The 20,589-nt window shown below is 34.4% G+C and overlaps 1 protein-coding gene across 1 annotated transcript in view; it reads left to right on the top strand.

Annotated features, from left to right (window-relative positions):
• LOC128211304 (spermine oxidase-like) overlaps window positions 1–20,589 on the top strand; it is a 56,276-nt gene that overhangs the window by 16,846 nt on the left and 18,841 nt on the right. Inside the window, exon 3 of the mRNA XM_052915960.1 lies at window positions 12,319–12,445. Within this exon, the coding sequence (XP_052771920.1) occupies window positions 12,319–12,445 (127 nt within the window). The remainder of the gene's footprint in view (window positions 1–12,318; window positions 12,446–20,589) is intronic.

Here is a 20,589-nt window from a genome sequence, read left to right as displayed (position 1 = left end):
TTAGAACTGCGATGTCAACGACCTAATTTACAGTACCAGTATTCATAATATGTTGTGAGGTCAAAATAGTGTCAATAAACTGCGTGTTTGCGTAATTACGCAATTAAAATGATTGAAAATGCAATTTATTTTAATATGAAAAAGTTACAAAACGCAATATAAAAAGCAGAATAAGCAAATTGTTCTTAAAGGAAAGCGTACTGAAACAAAATAAATACATGCATATATCGGTGTTTTTATTTTGGCAGTGTCCAGGGATCCTATCGGTTAAAAATAGAAGCTGGGTCATCATATTGGGACAGGTTTTGTCCTCGAAATTAGCCCGCTTAAATAACCTGGAAAAAACATGGGTCATCATATTGAAGATGCAATTAAATGCTCATTTGGCGTAAGATATCAAACCAAAATGTGTTAAATGAAATTATAATATTTCATTTTATCAGATAATCAATCTTTTTTGTGATTGACATTCATTCAAGAATATATATTTTTTATTTAATAGTTAGATGACATTAATTAAACTCTTAATGATAAAGAGCGGGCGTAGTGAGTGTAGCGAGCAACCACTTCTTTATCATTAAGTTTTAATTCAGGTCATCTAACTGACTTAGAATACAACCTCATTGGTTGACACATTGTCAAGGCATAATCTGAAGCAGGGATTGTGAATCAAATGAGTTGCAGTGGGGGGATGTTTAAACAACTGGAAAGCTGAAAATCTTAAATGATTAAGCCTTTATAGTACTTAATGATTGCCTATCTGCAATTTTATTGGCTGTAAATGTAGATGTTCCGCATATTAAATAAGTATTTAAAGTGACTGATACTCCATGGTTTTGCTTTAATTGAGTATCAGCATAAAAATCTAAAGGTATTTGCGAAGAAATTCATGAGCAAGCATATACTATCTTTAAATGTTTATGTTAATTTGTTTTGCAATGACATGACTATACTCACAAAACGTTGCAGGCCGAAAGCCTTTCAATGCTGTAAGCGCTTTGATTAAATTAATCAGAAAGATTGCTAGACAGAGTAATTTCAACACTTAGACAAAGTCTGAAAGTTTCTGTTAATACAATGATTTTTAGTGTGTTAGAGATCTTTCATGAAATACAGAAGATGTGGGTGATAGACTGATTGGTAATTGAACTCTGTAATTGGTAAACCATAAATCTTTTTTAACTATTTTAGCTGCGAGAGGGGGCACATGTTCAAAATTGCTGAAGTTGTGCCAAATCCTGGATCTGCCCATGTACTGCCTAATCTAATCCTTGTCTGAGGCTTGATCTTTTCTTGTTCCTGCTTGGTGTTTGAACCAGTTAATCTAATTCCTGTAGACTAATTATGGTGTAGTTTACTTAGATTTCTTGCTTCTTTTTCTTAATCATTTTTGTTAATCATTCAGGTGATCAAATTCTTGCACCCTTTTTGAGATTTTGGTTTGTTGATTATTATTTCTGTTATAATGTAATTGTAACTTCTTCACATTCTGCAACAAAAGGTTGTAAGTTTTCTTCACACTTTACATATTTACATATGTACTGTAAATTTTATGTCCTATTAGACGTGCAGAGCGCTTGTCTTTTAAAGAAATCTGTACCTAAAAAACAACTATTTTTCCTCAATCAGAAAAATCCACTAAATTAATAATCAGTCATGTATAGAATAATGAATATTATAGACCAACCACATTTTTAGCTATACTACTCGCCCCGGCGTTGGCGTCCGGTTAAAGTTTTAGGGCAAGTTGGGATTTTCACTTATAAGTCCAATACCTTTCATTCAATTGAGTTAATACTTCACACAGTTGTTCAGGGCCATCACATGATGAGGTTAGATAACTCCATATTATTCTTTACACAGATTATGGCCCCTGATTGACTATGAAACTCAGGTTAAAGTTTTGGGGCAGGTTGGGATATTTATTAATAACTTCTATACCCTTCATTCAATTGACTTAATACTTCACACAATTGTTCAGGACCATCACCCAATGAGGTTACATAACTCCATATCCTTAATACAAGTTATGGCCCCTGATTGACTTCGGTTAAAGTTTTAGGCAAGTAAAAGTTAAGGGCAAGTTGGGATTTTAATAAAAAAAACTTCTATACCTTTCATTCAATGCACTTAATAAAATTCAAAATTATTTACGACCATCTTACAACAAGAAACATAACTCCATTTTAACCCTAAATACAAATGATATCCCTCGAATGTTTTTTTTTATTTTTTTATTTCTTTTGACAGGCACATTTTTACATTCTTAACCAGTTTTTTACTAAGGGAAAACAAGGAGGGCTATACTATATGGTCATTGATTTTTTTTTTATTATTATTATTATTTTTTTTATTTTAATTTCTTTTGAAAGGCATATTTGTATATTCTTTACCACATTTTCATAATGGGAAATCAATTTATTTGAATGACTTGCATCATGTTTTGGGTGGTGGGAGGGCAGCATCAAAGTCACCTTATGTATTGAATAATTTTAGTTAGGTTTGACATAAATAGACCAAACTTGGTAATATTACATTGTTATTGTATTCACTTCTAAGTCAAAGCGGCAAAGTCGAGCGCGCTGTCTTACAACGGCTCTTGTTCACTGACCCATCCATGATTGGTATAGGCTACAGCATTGCTGTATATATATACCTCGGAAAAAAACTTGCACGTCTTTAAGGTCATGTGCTTCTCATATGAAATTTACAAAAAACCTTCAGTGGTTATTATAAAAGTACCTTTATTTCTTACAGGTAATACTGTACCTTAAATACTGTCGTTTGTTGCTTTTGTTTTCAAATTGTTTGTCATGAATGCATTGTCCTTATGTAAGGGGTTTGTATAAAGATTTGCATTAGTATGTGTCCAGTACTTCGTAGCAAACACGACCAGTCACCTAGACACCAGACTCCATGTATCGCAACATCATCATGGCCAGTCTCCTGGGAACCAGACTCCAGGCTTTGCGCCAGCACCATCATGGCCAGTCACCCGGGCACCAGACTCCAGGCCTTGCGCCAGCACCATCATGGCCAGTCACATGGGAACCAGACTCCAGGCTTTGCGCCAGCACCATCATGGCCAGTCAACCAGGCACCAGGGTCCAGGCTTTGTGCCAGCACCATCATGGCCAGTCACCCGGGCACCAGACTCCAGGCATTGCGCCAGCACCATCATGGCCAGTCACCCGGGAACCAGACTCCAGGCTTTGCGCCAGCACCATCATGGCCAGCCACCCGGGAACCAGACTCCAGGCTTTGCGCCAGCACCATCATGGCCAGTCACCCAGGAACCAGACTCCAGGCTTTGCGCCAGCACCATCATTACCAGTCACCAGGGTACCAGACTCCAGGCTTTGCGCCAGCACCATCATGGCCAGTACTGGGCACCAGACTCCAGGCATTGCGCCAGCACCATCATGGCCAGCCACCCGGGAACCACTCCAGGCTTTGCGCCAGCACCATCATGACCAGCCACCCATGTACCAGACTCCAGGCATTGCGCTAGCACCATCATGACCAGTCACCTGGGTGCCAGACTCCAGGCTTTGTGCCAGCACCATCATGACCAGTCACTTGGGTACCAGAATCCAGGCTTTGCGCCAGCACCATCATGACCAGTCACCTGGGTACCAGACTCCAGGCTTTGCGCCAGCACCATCATGATCAGTCACCTGGGTACCAGACTCCAGGCTTTGTGCCAGCACCATCATGGCCAGTCACCCGGGCACCAGACTGCAGGCTTTGCGCCAGCAACATCATGACCAGTCACCTGGGTAACAGACTCCAGGCTTTGCGCCAGCACCATCATGACCAGTCACCTAGCTGGGTACCAGACTCCAGGCTTTGCGCCAGCACCATCATGACCAGTCACCTGGGTACCAGACTCCCATGCTTTGCACAGCTATCATGACCATTTACCCAGGCACTAGACTCCAGGCTTCGCACCATCATCGTGGCAAAATCAATCCAGGAAATTAAGTCTATCTCCAATGTTTGGGTGTTAAATAATGTATGGGATACAAAGTGCAGTACTTCCAGAAAGAATTTGAAACTGACATTTTTTACTTGCTCTGCAGCTTTTCCAGTTTTGCTCTTACAATATTATGTGGAAGTATAAGTATTTTACCAAGGTTTTTCTTTGTTAATTCTGTTTTGCCAAAGTTTGTGTTGATTCGGTTGTTTAAGGGATAGCTGTAAAAAGTACAAGATGTCCAGTTGTTGAAGTTTATTTGAAGAAGTAAAAGTAGCAGTATGATCTATATACAATACAATATAAATGTTTCAATATCTAAAACATGAAACCTAACATCATTAATATAAAGTGATAACTTCATGGGGAAAATTCACTTGATATATGAGAGTACCAAATGAGGAAAACATGCTAAGTAATTACAATATACTTGAATTAAATGAAAAAGGTATATTTGATATAATTATATATTCAAGTTATTTACAAATCAAATAATTACTAAAAAGCATTGAATAAAATATTACATAGAAAATAAGTCAGCGATCTTTATCTTAATGGTTCATGTTCTGTTGCTTATGTAGTTAACATAGCAAGTAATAAAACGAAAATGTCATAAAAATCTCTTTTAAATTGTATGTCAAAGGTTGCTAGCCATGATTTTCTTATTAGGTTTTATTGTAAAAACTTTGATATTGGTTTATTACTTTACAGTGACAAAGGTGGTCTAATGTTGCTTATTGTCAACTGTTTTATAATTGTTTACCTTGTATACAAATAGCTAAAGAAGATATACAACAATGAAAATCAATTACATTGTCAAATATGGTAAACATAAAATGTGCAAATTTGGTTAAAATGAAATGTGCATTAAAAGTAATATATACAGATATTATTGATAATCAAAGAACATATCAGATATACTAAAACATAGAGACATAAAAACTGAAACAAAACTAACTCTAAAATATAGTAAACACACACATATATAAAACAAATATTATGTGACAAAACCTTGTCACAGTATCTCGAACATTAAGAACATATCAATAATAAAATAATAAAATGTATCATAGTTTGCAATTTAACATGTACATAAAAGTCCATTAAAACAACTTGGATTTAATTCAAGACTCAAACTGAATATGTTGCCTTGTTAACATGAATTAAAAGCATTCTCAGAAAAAATATGTAGTTTGTAAAGGCAGGGTTGATAATAAAAAAAAGATTTATTGTTGTTAAACTGTTATATTAGGGGCATTGTTTTGATTCTATTGACATTTTCTGGGAATAGTTTATTTTGTGGGTCAACACTGAGTTTTCTTGGAAAAGAAGAAAAACACTATAGAAACCTTATGCTATTTGTGTTTGTTGTTCACAGAATTGTTAATTCCAAGTAGTAAATGACTGAACTGGAGAAAACAAGTCCAATTCATAGGGAGCATTGATATTATTTTTTTTACGTAGTAGTTAGATGACATGAAGTAAGGTCTTAATGATTAAGAATGTAACCAACAAGCTCTTTTTAATAATTATGATATTACTTAGATCATTTATCTGACTTAGAATACAACCTCATTGTCTGACACATTGTATTGAATCTGCAATTTCATTGGCTGAAAATGTAGGTTGTATTATAAAGAATAGCAAGACTTCTACATGTGCACTTAGGTTGGGTTTTTCCCATCCGCCCGTTGCATTTGAAAGATAAGTATATGTTTAAATACATTTTTTTTGCAATTTCAGCTATTATTTAATTGTTTTATAACTAATAATAATATATAAATATATTATAACTAAACCAGTTCAATACAGATCTACTAAAGAATGTTTTTAAATAAAGTGTGAAAGCTTGTCAGTGTTATTTTGTATTTCCTGTATTAAGGTTAATGGCTTTGAAGTATGTCATGTTAAAACTGCATGATATATTGACTGATTTCTATTGGTCTATCAAAATGTCAACATAACTGTTGGTAAACAGGCTATTGCCATAACCGAAATAAGTTTGTTCTAGAAACAGACTGACACCAATATCAACAACATTGGGGATTGACTGTTCAGCATCAATGATGTCATTTAGCTAAATATAGATTGTGCTAGTTTTGAAATCTAACTGGGTCATGTTTATCAACAGTTCAGCTGTTCAAGACATGGCTGAAGGGGAGCTCTTCTTTCTGAAATGTAATGTACTCCTATTAGAACAGGCCTCTCAACATCACAAAAATACTTAAGTTAGATCTCAACATCAAACTAAGCAATTATTCATCTACCTTTTTGCTCTAAAACTCGTACTTTTCTTTGAAATATTGACAAAAGTTTCATCCAGCACATTCTATGAGAAAAACTCCACTTGAGACTGATATTGAAATTTTGGTGATATTGGGTTCTTATTACAGCTGTCAGTTTTGTTTCTGACCCATGTTTCTAGTTTTCTAGTGCAAACAAATACAGTCATCTGTCCTCATAATAAGTGTTTACATCAACCGGCCTGTATGCCACATTAATTGAGTGTTCAATATTTTAAGTAGATTGTTGTTTGGTCTACTGTCAAACCCTGTTGACTCGAACTCGCTCGAATTTTCAGAGGCTCCTGGTATTTTTGCCGGTCCCTTGGATTTCGAGCCAACGTGGTTCAACTTTAATACTTTTTTAAGAACAAGTAATTTAATGCTTTTATAAAACTGATGTGAGCTGCTTTCCTCTTTCATGGGATTTATATTGGCTTTGTTTTTTTTTTGCTATTTTTTCCTGCATTGCAGATGACTTTGTGTTTATATAAAAAAGTAGACATCTGTAGTATATTTGGAACATTCTAAGCCCGATAGCCAAGTGGGGCTTACTGGTATTAATTTTGTTAATTTAGACTGAAGTCATTCGTGGAACACTTTAAAACGTAGGAAATTTTAATGTACTCCTTTAATGCTTGAGTCTTTCATAAAAAAGCCTCAGTTTAAATAAAATGACTTTAATAATAAAATCTTGGCAAAGTACTATTATTATGACTGCATTGTTTTGGCTTCAGTTTCACATGAGGACGTATGATGTTGACATGACAATTGACTGTACTTTTGTTTATGCCATGTTCCCCCACCTCCGTACAATGAGATACGCAGTTTCAGCAACAATTGGCAACATCTGCATCCATAACAGATGTTATCTTAGGCAAAAATACTATTTATCAATGGGCATTTGACAAGGTGATCAAGTTCTATATATAGCGTATGTCTTTCATTGACGTGTAACTATCTTTCATTGACGTGAATGGTTTGCATATGTGAAAACCATCTGTTGTGTTGGTATAAGTTATTTCATTGTTGTAATATCACTTTTTTATGGATTGTCTGAGCTTTGCCATTATTTTTCTGTTCATTTGTCCAACCAAATTAGTTAATTGTCTGTTTATATGACTTAGAGTTTACCTAAGTGGCGTATGAGATTTATAATTTATTATACTGAAACCAAACATTTTGATAAAGTGTCCCAATCACTCACTAAAAGTGGTGTGTAGGGTTTTTATCATAAAGAGAACATTCATTGTGGTAAATTGTCCTTATAACATGACCTCCATTATATAATTATAAATCTGAACATGCATCATTGGCATGAAGCCCATATAAATGACTATATTAAACTTATATATATAGTTGCTTGACCTTGTGAAATCTGAACACCTATATTTTGAAATTAAATTTTGTCCTATGAAATCACAGTATTTTGCAAATACCCCATATTTAATTATTTTAGTCAGTTTTGAAGTATTCGCCTGTTATATTACTTATTTGCCATTTAAATCTGCTGATCTAAACAGACAGGCTCATCATCAGTAGACAGAAATATAATTTCAAACATTAGGATAATTAATATTTGTAAGTATCGATGCTTTTCTCAAACTTAGAATTGACCATGTGGCAGTTGTCCATCTATCAAAAAATCAGTTGAATAATGTGTGTAAAGTATAGTAAAATTGTTAATGTATTACAAATAAAACTCATTTATTCCAAGGGAGTATGAGCCAGCTAAATGTATCGTTAAAACGGAGGTTAGTTAAGATCAATTAGTTTGAAGTCATGATCACCTCTGTAAGTCAAGACGAGTACACTTATAAGCGGAATCTGTTGTTAAGAAAATGCTTGACTTTGATTGGCCTGTTTGAATATATACTTAAAATTATGTTTGGTATGAGTAAATTATGTTTGGTATGAGTAAACTTAATAGCACATGGTTTCATAGTTAAATCCATTAGCTAGTAAAATATCACCCAAAACCTCCACAAGTTCTATGCCTGGAATTATAAAATTTGTTCACACGGCCACAAAAGCCCCACGCCAAGCCTATTATCAGAAATGCAGAACTACAAAAACCTATACAAGTTTTTGTGAGCCTGAAATATGCAAGATTCAAATCATTGAAATTTGTAAAATCATAAAATATTATAAAAGGCATGTGTCCTTTACTGCTATAAATGGAAATAATGGTATCGATGAACACATCCAATATTGTTTTGCATAAACAAAAAGTCTCAACATTAATTTCAATTATTTCATCATATAAACTTGTAAAGATGTTTATTTTAGTGCCTTATAAAACTTAAGTTACTAAATAATATAGCTCAATTTGTCCAGAAATATTTGGTAAGCTGTAATAAATGCAAATGGCCCTGATGTTAATTGTCACATTAATCTGATGGTGACCTCTGGGCAAGTCCTATAAATTTCATGTGTTTGATTTATGTATTATTTGTCCTTTATGATATATTTCGGGCATTTTGATGTCACATCAAGTCATATTTTTCATAAAAAGATGACCAAGTTAATGACTGTCACTAAGTACACATGTACTTTATCTAACAAAAGTTCTGTTTTTACAAATGGCATGGTTCGGTGTATCATAAGCATATATAAACAAACAATAAAGATGTTGATGTAGATGCTTTGAATAATCCACATTTATATGTATAACAAGGCCCATAAATCTGTTACCAGGGTCCATCCACATATGTATGTATAACAAGGCCCATAAATCTGTCACCAGTGTCCATCCACATATGTATGTGTAACAAGGCCCATAAATCTGTTACCAGGGTCCATCCACATAGGCCCATAAATCTGTCACCAGGGTCCATCCACATATGTATGTATAACAAGGCCCATAAATCTGTCACCAGTGTCCATCCACATATGTATGTATAACAAGGCCCATAAATCTGTCACCAGTGTCCATCCACATATATATGTATAACAAGGCCCATAAATCTGTTACCAGGGTCCATCCACATAGGCCCATAAATCTGTCACCAGGGTCCATCCACATATGTATGTATAACAAGGCCCATAAATCTGTTACCAGGGTCCATCCACGTATATATGTATTACAAGGCCCATAAATCTGTTACCAGGGTCCATCCACATATGTATGTATAACAAGGTCCATAAATCTGTTACCAGGGTCCATCCACATATGTATGTATAACAAGGCCCATAAATCTGTTACCAGGGTCCATCCACATATGTATGTATCAAAAGGCCTGTAATTATGTAACCAATGTCCATGCACACATATAAATGTTTATCAAGGCCAAATTTTAGCTCGACTATTCGAAGAATAGGTGGGCTATACTACTCGCCCCAGCGTCGGCATCCGGTTAAAGTTTTAGGGCAAATTGGGATTTTCACTTATAAGTCCAATACCCCACATTCAATTGACTTAATACTTCACGCAGTTGTTCAGGGCCATCACATGATTAGGTTAGATAACTCCATATTATTCTTTACACATATTATGGGCCCTGATTGACTATGGAACTTGGGTTAAAGTTTTAGGGCAAGTTGGAATATTTATTAATAACTTCTATATCCTTTGTTCAATTGACTTAATACTTCACACAGTTGTTCAGGACCATCACACAATGAGGTTACATAACTCCATATTATCCTAAATACAAGTTATGGCCCCTGATTGACTTAGGTTAAAGTTTTAGGGCAGGTTAAAGTTTTAGGGCAAGTTGGGATTTTCACTTAAAACTCCAATACCATTCATTCAATTGACTTAATACTTCACACAGATGTTCAGAGCCATCACATAATGAGGTTAGATAACTCCATATTATCTTTTATACAAATTATGGCCCCTGATTGACTATGGAACTAATAGGTTAAAGTTTTAGGGCAGGTTGTGATATTTATAAATAACTTCTATACCCTTCATTCATTTGACTTAATACTTCACCAATTGTTCACGACCATCACCCAATGAGGTTACATAACTCCATATCCTTAATACAAGTTATGGCCCCTGATTGACTTAGGTTAAAGTTTTAGGCAAGTAAAAGTTAAGGGTAAGTTGGGATTTTAATGAAAAAAACTTCTATACCTTTCATTAAATGCACTTAATAAAATTCAAAATTATTTACGACCATCTTACAACAAGAACTCCGTTTTAAGCCTAAATACAAATTATGGCCCTTGATTTTTTTTGATTTTTTTTAAATTTCCTTTGAAAGGCATATTTGTATATTCTTAACCACATTTTCATAATGGGAAATCAAGTTATTTGAATGACTTGCGTCATTGTTTGAGCGGGCTTGTGTGAGGGCAGCATCAAAGTCACCTTATGTATCAAATAATTTTAGTTAGGTTTGACATAAAGAGACCAAACTTGGTATTATTACATCTTTATTGTATTCTAAGTCAAAGCGGCGTAGTCGAGCGCGCTGTCTTACGACGGCTCTTGTTCTGTTACTAGTGTCCTAATGATGACCATAAATATATGTAACAGGGCCCAGAAATTATTAAAATAATATTTGAGTTTTTGAAACAGAGAAATATACATTTTTCACTGATAATTTCTATAAATCCCCACAGAGCATAATTTATATAAGTATACATTTATATGCTAATATTTTTGTCAAAAATACCATTTAATAATATGAAAATCTAGCGGTGACCCTTTGTGAAAAGTTTATGTCAAACGATGCATACAAAGTTGAAGGGGAAAAGAGTCATACAAACTCGTTAGAATTGTAAATTTGATATAATTTATAAACCAATTATGGTTGTACCCAATTTTTATGAATGATACTGTATATTGTTTTGTTGTTAAATTAGATGTTTTGGTTTTTAATGTTAGTCCATACAAAGTAATTTCCCAAGGAATATTATATTAAATAATTGTTAAAAGCCAGACACTGACTTATATTTTCGGTCTTGTAAGCAATTAAGTATGATCCAAAATAAATGCTTTTTTAGTGTTCACAATGGCTATAGTGTGAGTGCCTGTGTACATGTGCCAGTTTCTTAATAACTCACCTAATAAAACCACTATTAATGACTAAATGGGAATTTTGTGGTTGTTTTCGTTACCGAATGTAAATTCAGCATTGTCATCTGCATTGTAAGAGCTCTTTTGAATGATGACATGTAAATCTGTCCAGCGATCCTATTGGTCGAGACGTGAGTATAAACACTTAGTCTTGTCATTAAGAATCAAGATGATCCGATCATTTTAAACTATGATGGTAGAAGCAGTGATGAAATATTGCATTGGTTGGGTCCCGAAAATGTTTATGATGGCATGACTGGCAATTAATCAGTCAATGCTATATATAACAGTTACAGCCTGTTGTTTTTTTATAATTAATGTTATCAAAGTGGATACAAGTAATGCTGAGTGCGCAGCAATAAGCCCTTCTGTCTGAATTAATTGAAGTAATGTACTTTTACAGTTTTTCCAACCTGAACTGGATTGCGCCGTTCATTCATTAGGCCATTGCCACTGTGTATTTTGAACATTTATAATACTTAACGGTGGTTGATATTAAAAGCAATTAATATTTTAGAACCATAAAGGGATGGCAGTATTTTTTAAATTAATCAAATATTATAAAGCTAAGGCTTGCTTGTTTTATCTCCATTAAGACCTTCATATAAGCGATAATCTATACTTAATGCCAGGGCCTCCTTGAGGTTATTTTATACCAACGAGATTATTCAATACCAATGCACATTAGCAATACTGTTTCTCATTTCATTATTACATTCTTCGAAGACTTTTTCTTTCTTGTTTCTAACATCACTTTGAGAAAAAGCTGTTTTTTGAGAAAGTATAATTTGCATTTCTTTGTTTAGAAGACCAATTCCATCATTTTCCCAGTCTGATTCAGGTTCAGCTAAAATACAAACACCCTTCAGGTGTGCGTGCTTGCTTGCATGTGTGTGTGTGTGTGTGTGTTTAACTGTGTCCACAGTTAACATGTCTGCATGAGGTGTATCTCTACAGTTCAATGTAACTCTCACATTATGTCTGACAGCCTACTCTGTACTTACCATGCAGTCTGTGTTCTGTTGCAGCCTGGGTGTGTGGAAAGGAGGCCCTATACATGGAGTCCCTCTCTGAGGACCAGATTGCGTCTGACATACGGGATGTGCTGCAGAAGTTCCTGAAGAAAGACATTCCGGCACCCTCAAGGGTCATACGGTAAGGAGTTCAAGATTCTTACACTCTCCTAGTCTGATTGGTTACTGGCGCATGCTTGGGCCTTACGGCTTCAAACTTGGGAGAAAGATTGGTTATGCCCAGCAGATGACCGCTGTGATTTTGTCGTCGTTGCACAAAAAGCTTGTCAATTGCTATCTAGGGTATGCTTCAAACTTAAAAGAAAGATTGGTTATGCCCAGCAGATGACCGCTATTGATTTTGTCGTCGTTGCACAAAAAGCTTGTCAATTGCTATCTAGGGTATGCTTGAGCCTACTGTCCTCAAACATGGTGAGAGGTTGGTCATGCCCAACAGATGACCCATACATGTTTTATTGGGAACTATTACTCATCAACTCCTATACCAACATTTAGAACTGGTGAATGACTATACCTTCTGACCTCAAACTTGGAAGGGATGTTGGTCATAACCTTATATAACCCCACAGACCGTTAATGCAAAATGACTAATTGGCTGCCATATTGAGGGTGTTATACGTGGCTTACAAACATCTCTTGTCAAATTTACCTATCGTATGTACCACTGAGCTTAAGGATGAATCTATGTCGATTTGTTTAAATGTTATTTCATAATTGTCGAACAGAAATAATCGGTTATGACCAAAATGACAATTAAATCATGGTGCAATATGTTCAATTTGTCTTCTGACAATTTCATTGTATTATTCTATGCTAAATCTGCCAAGTTTCAAAATGATATATGACATTTAGATTTAAGCACGATGAGCATATGGAGGCCATGTTTACTTAAAGTATTATAGCTTTATTACATAAAGTGGTACACATTTTGTATTATTCTACCACTTTTGATGATTTCATTATTCACAAAGCGTGCAGAATACAATTATCTTCAAAAATATTTTTACAACAAAAGCAAGGGGACCTGTCTTTTGAAACGATTGTTCAACAAAAAGATAATGAAGTGTAATCGATATTTATCGGTTCACTGGTGCAATGCATTACAAAGCAGTTTTGAAAGTAAGAGGAATTTTGTGTGCCATGAAGGTGTTTTGCCTGCTCATTTTACACATGCATACAAAACAAACATATTTGAAAACATATTTGAAGTTTGTGCAGTTTTAGATGTAAAGATACGCCCTTCAAAACAATGTCGTAGCTCACAGTTTGAAAAGGTCCATTCAATGATTTGCACACAATGATTTGCACATAAAGTTTGGTTTTTCCATGAACAAGATCTATTTTTGATAGTGTCATAATTGACCATTTTAGTATAATTTCCTGAAACTTTATCTTGAAACAGGAACTTTTTTGGTGACAAACAGCAGATTATATAAATGAAACATCGCATATAACTATTGCATGTAATGGCTTTTTAATGTACTCTTTGAGGACACTGACATTTGTGTCATCTTTTGATGATGATGATAATTTCCGGTTGAATTTAAATTAGAAACCCTATCATGAGCAATGGGTTATATTAGTATCTTGTAATATTTGTGTGTGATAAAAATAAATGCTTTTAGTAAAAGCTTTTCATAGCTTGGATGGTTTCCGTTCTGTTTTTCCAGTTTTGTTCAAATAAGTGTATAAGTAATATTTTATAAATTCTACATGTTGGCAGTTTTATAGTTATATAAACTTTTATTGCTGACAGTTGGATGGCAGATTTACTAATTTGACCCATAACATATAAGATCTCTTTATACATGTATGTAAATAAACATTATTGTTAAAGATACGTAAAAGGTGAAGCTATGATCAACACTCATGTTTGTGTCAACTCGACTAGAGTATTTGGACCTTGACATGAAGATTTTTTATGAACATCGATTTCCTCATGCTTTTCACAAAATGGAAATCATCATATTAAACCATTTTATTTACCTATAGATGCGGAGGGATTATTTTCTTGATCATGTTCACAGATTCTAGGAACCCCTAATGCAAATTGTTTAGTTAAACTCTACATTGAGTTTAATTAGTGTTTTAAATTTTATTTTGTCCAGTGGGGTATAGTAGCATTTTTAAATTTAGTCAGACAATATTATTTTAATCTGGTAAAACAGATGATTTTAACAGAGTTTGGGTCAGTAAATAAACCATTATTTTGAACACTAAGGCCAAATAAAAAAATACCTGTGTTTCCGGTAACAATAGCGAAAAAAATTAGGGTCGGTCAGTCGGGATTTTTTTTTTTTTTTTTTCCAGTTTCGATTTCATGCGAAATTCTGTTGCATCAAATCAATTATATTATATCTAAGCTTTCCATAATTAACAAAAAGTCAGAAAAGAACAGCATTGTTTAATGTCTGAAATCATTTCCTTACCTTTTACTACCGTATTTTCCCACCAATTTTGCCCATGAACTTTGGTGGTTTTTTTTTATACAATACTGCTTTATAAGACGCGATCGTTTTTTAGAACAAATCCAGCACTTCAATTTCTACAAATCTATGATGATGTTCTAGCGAAACAGTCATTTATCAACTAAATTTGTTGATTTGATTGAAGAAAATCGCCGATTTTCTTGTCAACTGTGAGCTCCTTATGTGGAGTTAGGTTAATAATAGAACAAGTAAAAGCGAATATGGATTTGTTTTACGTTTCTTATTTTATTATTAATAATTAATCATAATTCTGGTAACAATCAAAGTTTCATTCATATTTGTAGTGAATTCAAACATTTCGGTCATTGTTTTAAGATTCCAAGACGACGATTATTGATTATTATATTTTTTCGATCGTATGGTATTTTCTTTCCAAACTAGACGAAATCCTGGCAATCAAATGGTATCATACGGTATCCGACTGACTGATTTAAATACAAACCATAGCCATGCGTCTTTGATCTTATTACCGCTGGTGCTCTGACGTCACAAATTGTACCGTTTGATCTGCAGCCGACACATTCCTTCAAACTTATGTGTTGTTCTTTGTAACTTTCGAATGTTTTTGTTTGGATTTCAGTTGATGGGACTTAAATTAGGCGAAATAAATAACCATTGATAACTGCGGATAAATTAATGAAACGATTAATGAAATGTGAACCTCGCAGTTAAGCCTGCATAAATTCGCAAAGCCTAATCGTAAGAAGCCTGCATAAATACGCAAAGCCTATAATGTAAAAAAGTAAGTTCTATTTTGGACATGGATAAATAACACCGCGAACTATATCCTACAAATTTTCATTATAAAGACAGCAGAATGTGTGTCCTGTGATCAACCACATGTTTGGATCATAAACATGCGTTTGCCAGTGTGTGTATACCATGTGATAAATAACGTCATACATGCTACGTCAGAAGGCAAAAATTTGCTTGAAATGAAGACTAAAATCAAAGATAACTTTTCATTTACAACACCATTTTAAATGAAACAAAGGGCAGTCTATGCCGCTTAAAGAGCCCCGCATTTGTTTTATTACAAAAATTTGATGAGGTCATTAGTTTCATCAAACACTTCGACAAACCTGTTTCCAAAATAATGTTTTGACAGTGCTCCGTCAGACGGCCGTATTGTGAAAAGGTTTGTCGAAGTGTCTTAAGAAACTAAACTCTCGATCAAATTCTCCGTAAGCAGCGTAGACTGCGCTATGTTTCATTTAAAATGGTGAAGTTATCTTTGTTTAAAATCATTTTTAGCTCGAATATTCGAAGAATAAGGAGAGCTATACTACTCACCCTCGCGTCGGCGGTGGCGTCGGCGTTGGCGTTACACCTTGGTTAAGGTTTTGCATGTAAGCACCTTTAAGTCATTATCTCAGTAAATACATCAGTTATTGCATTGAAACTTTGGATATGTATTCCCAACTATCTTACATACTAAATTAATGAAGTTAGATAACAATTATTTGAATATAATGCAAATAATAGGCCTTTATTATTCGACTTAAAAATTCTGGTTAAGGTTTTGCGTGTAAGCACACATAGGTTAATATCTCAGCAACTACTTGAGGTATTGCATTGATACTTGATACAATGGTACTCAACCATCCAACCTACTAAATTAACCAAGTTAGATAACACTAGTTTGCATTTAATGCAAATAATTGCCCTTTATTATTCGACTTAGACATTCTGGTTAAGGTTTGGGTGTAAGCACACATAGGTTAATATCTCAGCAACTACTTGAGGTATTGCATTGAGACTTTATACAATGGTAGTCAACCATCCAACCTACATAATTAACCAAGTTAGATAACTCTAGTTTGCATTTAATGCAAAATAATTGCCCTTTATTATTTGACTTAGAAATTCTGGTTAAGGTTTTGCATGTCACCACATTTAAGTCAATAACTCAGCAAATATATCATGTATTGCATTGAAAAATTAGATATGTATTCCAAGATAACACTTTTTTGAATATAATGCAAATTATGGGCCTTTATTATTTGACTAAGAAATTCTGGTTAAGGTTTTGCATGTAAACACACATAGGTTACCGTATTATATCATGCATAGGACGCACTTTTTTACCCCCAATTCTCGTCTTAAAAATTGCCTGCGTCCTTTCTATGCTATTAGAATTTCATCTGTTTTTCCCATTTTTTTCCAAGTCCTTTTCAGGTCAAAAATATCAAATCTTTTCAAATGTGCGAAGGTGTGAAAAACACCCGCTGTCTGTCATTAGAAATACATCAATAGAACAAACTATTGCGATGGTAATACCGTATGGTTGTTTGTTCGCACTTTACCCGACGTGCCTTCCGCTGGCAAGGCTAATTACTGACACGCATTAATTATGCCGACATGCTTTAATCCGCGTAGCGACACGCCTTAACAAAACAATCATCCGTTTTGACAATACACAGTTGCGATTGCAACGGTTGCAACGGTTGACTGTTATTCAGAAGGCATGTGGGGACTATTGCAACGGATGCAACGGTTGACTGTTATTCAGAAGGCATGTGGGGACTATTGCAACGGTTGACTGTCAGTCAGAAGGCGTGTCGGGAATATTACGGCATTTGTAATATGCATGAATGTTCTCAAAATGTCAAGACATATCATTGTCGTGTACGCTAAATTACCGAAATACGACGATAATTATCGAAATACACAATACAGTTATAGAATTATGCCTTATATACAATTTTTTGTTTGTTTTTTACTTCAATATATGTTATAAATACTTGAGCAACCTCAATTTTTCGGCTCCAATTTTGACATTTTTCCACTGCGTCCTATCTTATATATTAAGGGTTTTTACCCGTTTTTTCAACTATTATTTTGCCTGCGTCCTATCTATGCTAGCGTCCTATACATGATATAATACGGTAATATCTCAGCAATTACTTGATGGATTGCATTGATACTTTATACAATGGTACTCAACCATCTACTTAAATAACCAAGTAAGATAACTCCAGTTTGCATTAAATTAAAATAATGGCCCCTTTTTTATTCGACATAGAAATTCTGGTTAAGGTTTTGCATGTAACCACTTTTAAGTCAATACCTCAGCGAATACTTCATGTATTGCATTGAAAATTTACACACAGGCTCCCATCTATTTAACCTTCTTATTTAATCAAGTAAGATAACTCTATATTTTATAATATATAATTTTTGCCCCTTTATTATGCGACTTAGAAATTCTGGTTAAGGTCTTGCATGTTAGCACACATAGGATAATATCTCAGCAACTATTTGATGTATTGCATTGAGACCTTATACAATGGTATTCAACCACCCAACTTAATTGAATAACCAAGTTAGATAACTGTATTTTGCAAATAATGGCCCTTTATTATTAGACTTAGAAATTCTCGTTAATATTTTGCATGGAACCACATTTATGTTTATATCTCAGCACACCATGTATTGCATTGAAATCTAATCTAACAGTGATCCATGCATGTTTCGCCAAAACTTTTCAATCCTTACATTGAAAAGCGGCGGAATAGTCGAACGCGCTGTCTCGGGACAGCTCTTGTTCAAATCAAAATTGCCTTCCGATGTAGCATTTATGACTCATTTATCACGTGGTATACACACACTGTTTGTCAATTTGATGATATCGGACGGGGTTCATTCCGTACCCTGCCATTTTATTTAAACACCCTGTTGACAAAGCATCTCAGTAATACATTATCAGGAATGAAAGTTTATTCTCCGGGAACAGAGACAGACAAACAACGAAAATAACAATGATGTTTAATTTTTGATTTTTTACTTTTATGCCTATGAAAAAGATTAGGGTCGGCGAGGAAAAAATAGGGTCGGTTGGGTTACCGGAAACAAAGGTTTTTTTTGGGGGGGGGCCTAAGCAGGTTGATGTTTGATAACAAGCAGTTATCAAATTAATGTGGTCGCAAACATGTGCCAAGCCTGAGCATGCTTGATTTTATAAATGTATATCAACAAACACTAATTTATACAAAGAAGTATTTTATCTGGTTCAAACCATTTCTCACTTCGTAATGTCACTATACCAGGGCACATGATAGGCTTGATCATAAATGCTGGTTTTCAGGGAGATGAAAATCTACTCAGGGCTGGTGTTCTTTCATTGGATAAATATGCTGAGTTTAGTGCACCAACTCAACAACCTCCCGTGATAAGGGTGACCTCTGATTTGTCATGAAAAATGTATCAGATCAATGTTTATTATCCTTGTTGATCACCACTTTTAATCACATCTTCAGTAGTTTCTCATTAAAAATACATCATTCTAGACTGATGCAAAGGAAGGTGTGTTTTCACTAACAAAAATACCTCACAGTGCCTGTACATTGTAAATAAGGCAATTAATTAAACCAGACCTTATACTTAGTCCCACTTCCAGGAATGAAAGCTTAGTACTGAGAAATGTAGGGTAAAACTATTGATCATTTCATGAAGGTTTAATGAGTTAGATAGCGGACAATTATTTGTTTCAGTGTAAGATAATATATATTTCACAGAGTGAGCACCAAAATTTATATTTCACGAGTGGCTATGCCACGAGTGAAATATTCATTTTAGGTGTTACTGAGGTGATATATATTGCTATCTTACACTGAGACAAACAATTATTCTTTTATTTATATGCCTCAAATTGGAATTAAAAATGCCCTTTATTACACTTTTTTAGAAAAATGCGTTTGATCTGGTACCAAGTGCGGGCTTAAATTTTAAAGACTTGACCTTGACATTATGCCCTCTATCACTGTCATCAAGTTGCATCATGATACGATAAAACATACTGAAATTATTGTCTGCACAAAGTTTGGCTGATGCTGCCAATACTGCCAAACCGCCACAGCGGATGCTAAAAGTAATACCTTTTATGTCGCCTTTTCTGGAAGAGAAACACAATAGAACAGAAATAAAACCTTCAGGATATTTTTTGAATCAGTACAAATGAGCATTCTATATTAGGATATTATTTGTTTTGATATGAAAACTGATAACTTGAACTTTCGGCAGGTGGAAAATTTCCTCATGCATTTCAAACACTGTTTGAATGATGGGTAATGTAAAGCAAGAACATACATGGCAGTCCTAGATATCGTACACATTCCCACTAAAAATTAATACTATTCTCATTCACTGATGTTACACTCAGGCTTGATATGAACAATATTTTGAGCGATGGTATGGGTTTTTTCGTGGAAATGAGTGCAAAAATAAAACTGATTTCATCTCGCAAACGCAAGTTCTTTATACATCAGTGATCATTCATACTTTGAATTTTATGTAATACATTGCATGCGAAAGAAGTTAGCCTCGTGATTTGTTCAATAAATTCAAAATATAAACAATAGCAAATTTACAGTTACACCTATTTTGTCACGTCTGCAATTGAGTTTGATCATGTAGACCACGAAAAGGACAAATAACAGACTGATTTTTTCCATCTCAAGGTTTCTGGGCATTTTTTATGAAATGATCTTTAAATTTCAAACACAATTTAGCGATTTTGTTGGCGCACAAAGATGGGCAAACTGTTAACTGGATAAGAGAATAAGTACTGTTATGGTATACTGTATATATATATTCTAGATTTTTGACTAAAGAAAGAATAACTAATTCAATGAAGATTTCAAAATTATTGCACCCAACTTTAGGCCTGGATACCATACACATCATTTTGATTATAAACAAATAATAATTATTGGCCGGAAAGTATTTTAAATGTATTTAAAGGCCTAGTTTAAGGAATGTTTGGCATGATAATCCC

The sequence above is a fragment of the Mya arenaria genome, chromosome 12 (genome assembly GCF_026914265.1).
Source record: "Mya arenaria isolate MELC-2E11 chromosome 12, ASM2691426v1".
In the NCBI taxonomy this organism is placed as follows: domain Eukaryota; kingdom Metazoa; phylum Mollusca; class Bivalvia; order Myida; family Myidae; genus Mya; species Mya arenaria.
The sequence above is the reverse complement of the archived record's forward strand: the minus strand, read 5'-3'. Positions and strand labels throughout refer to the sequence as shown.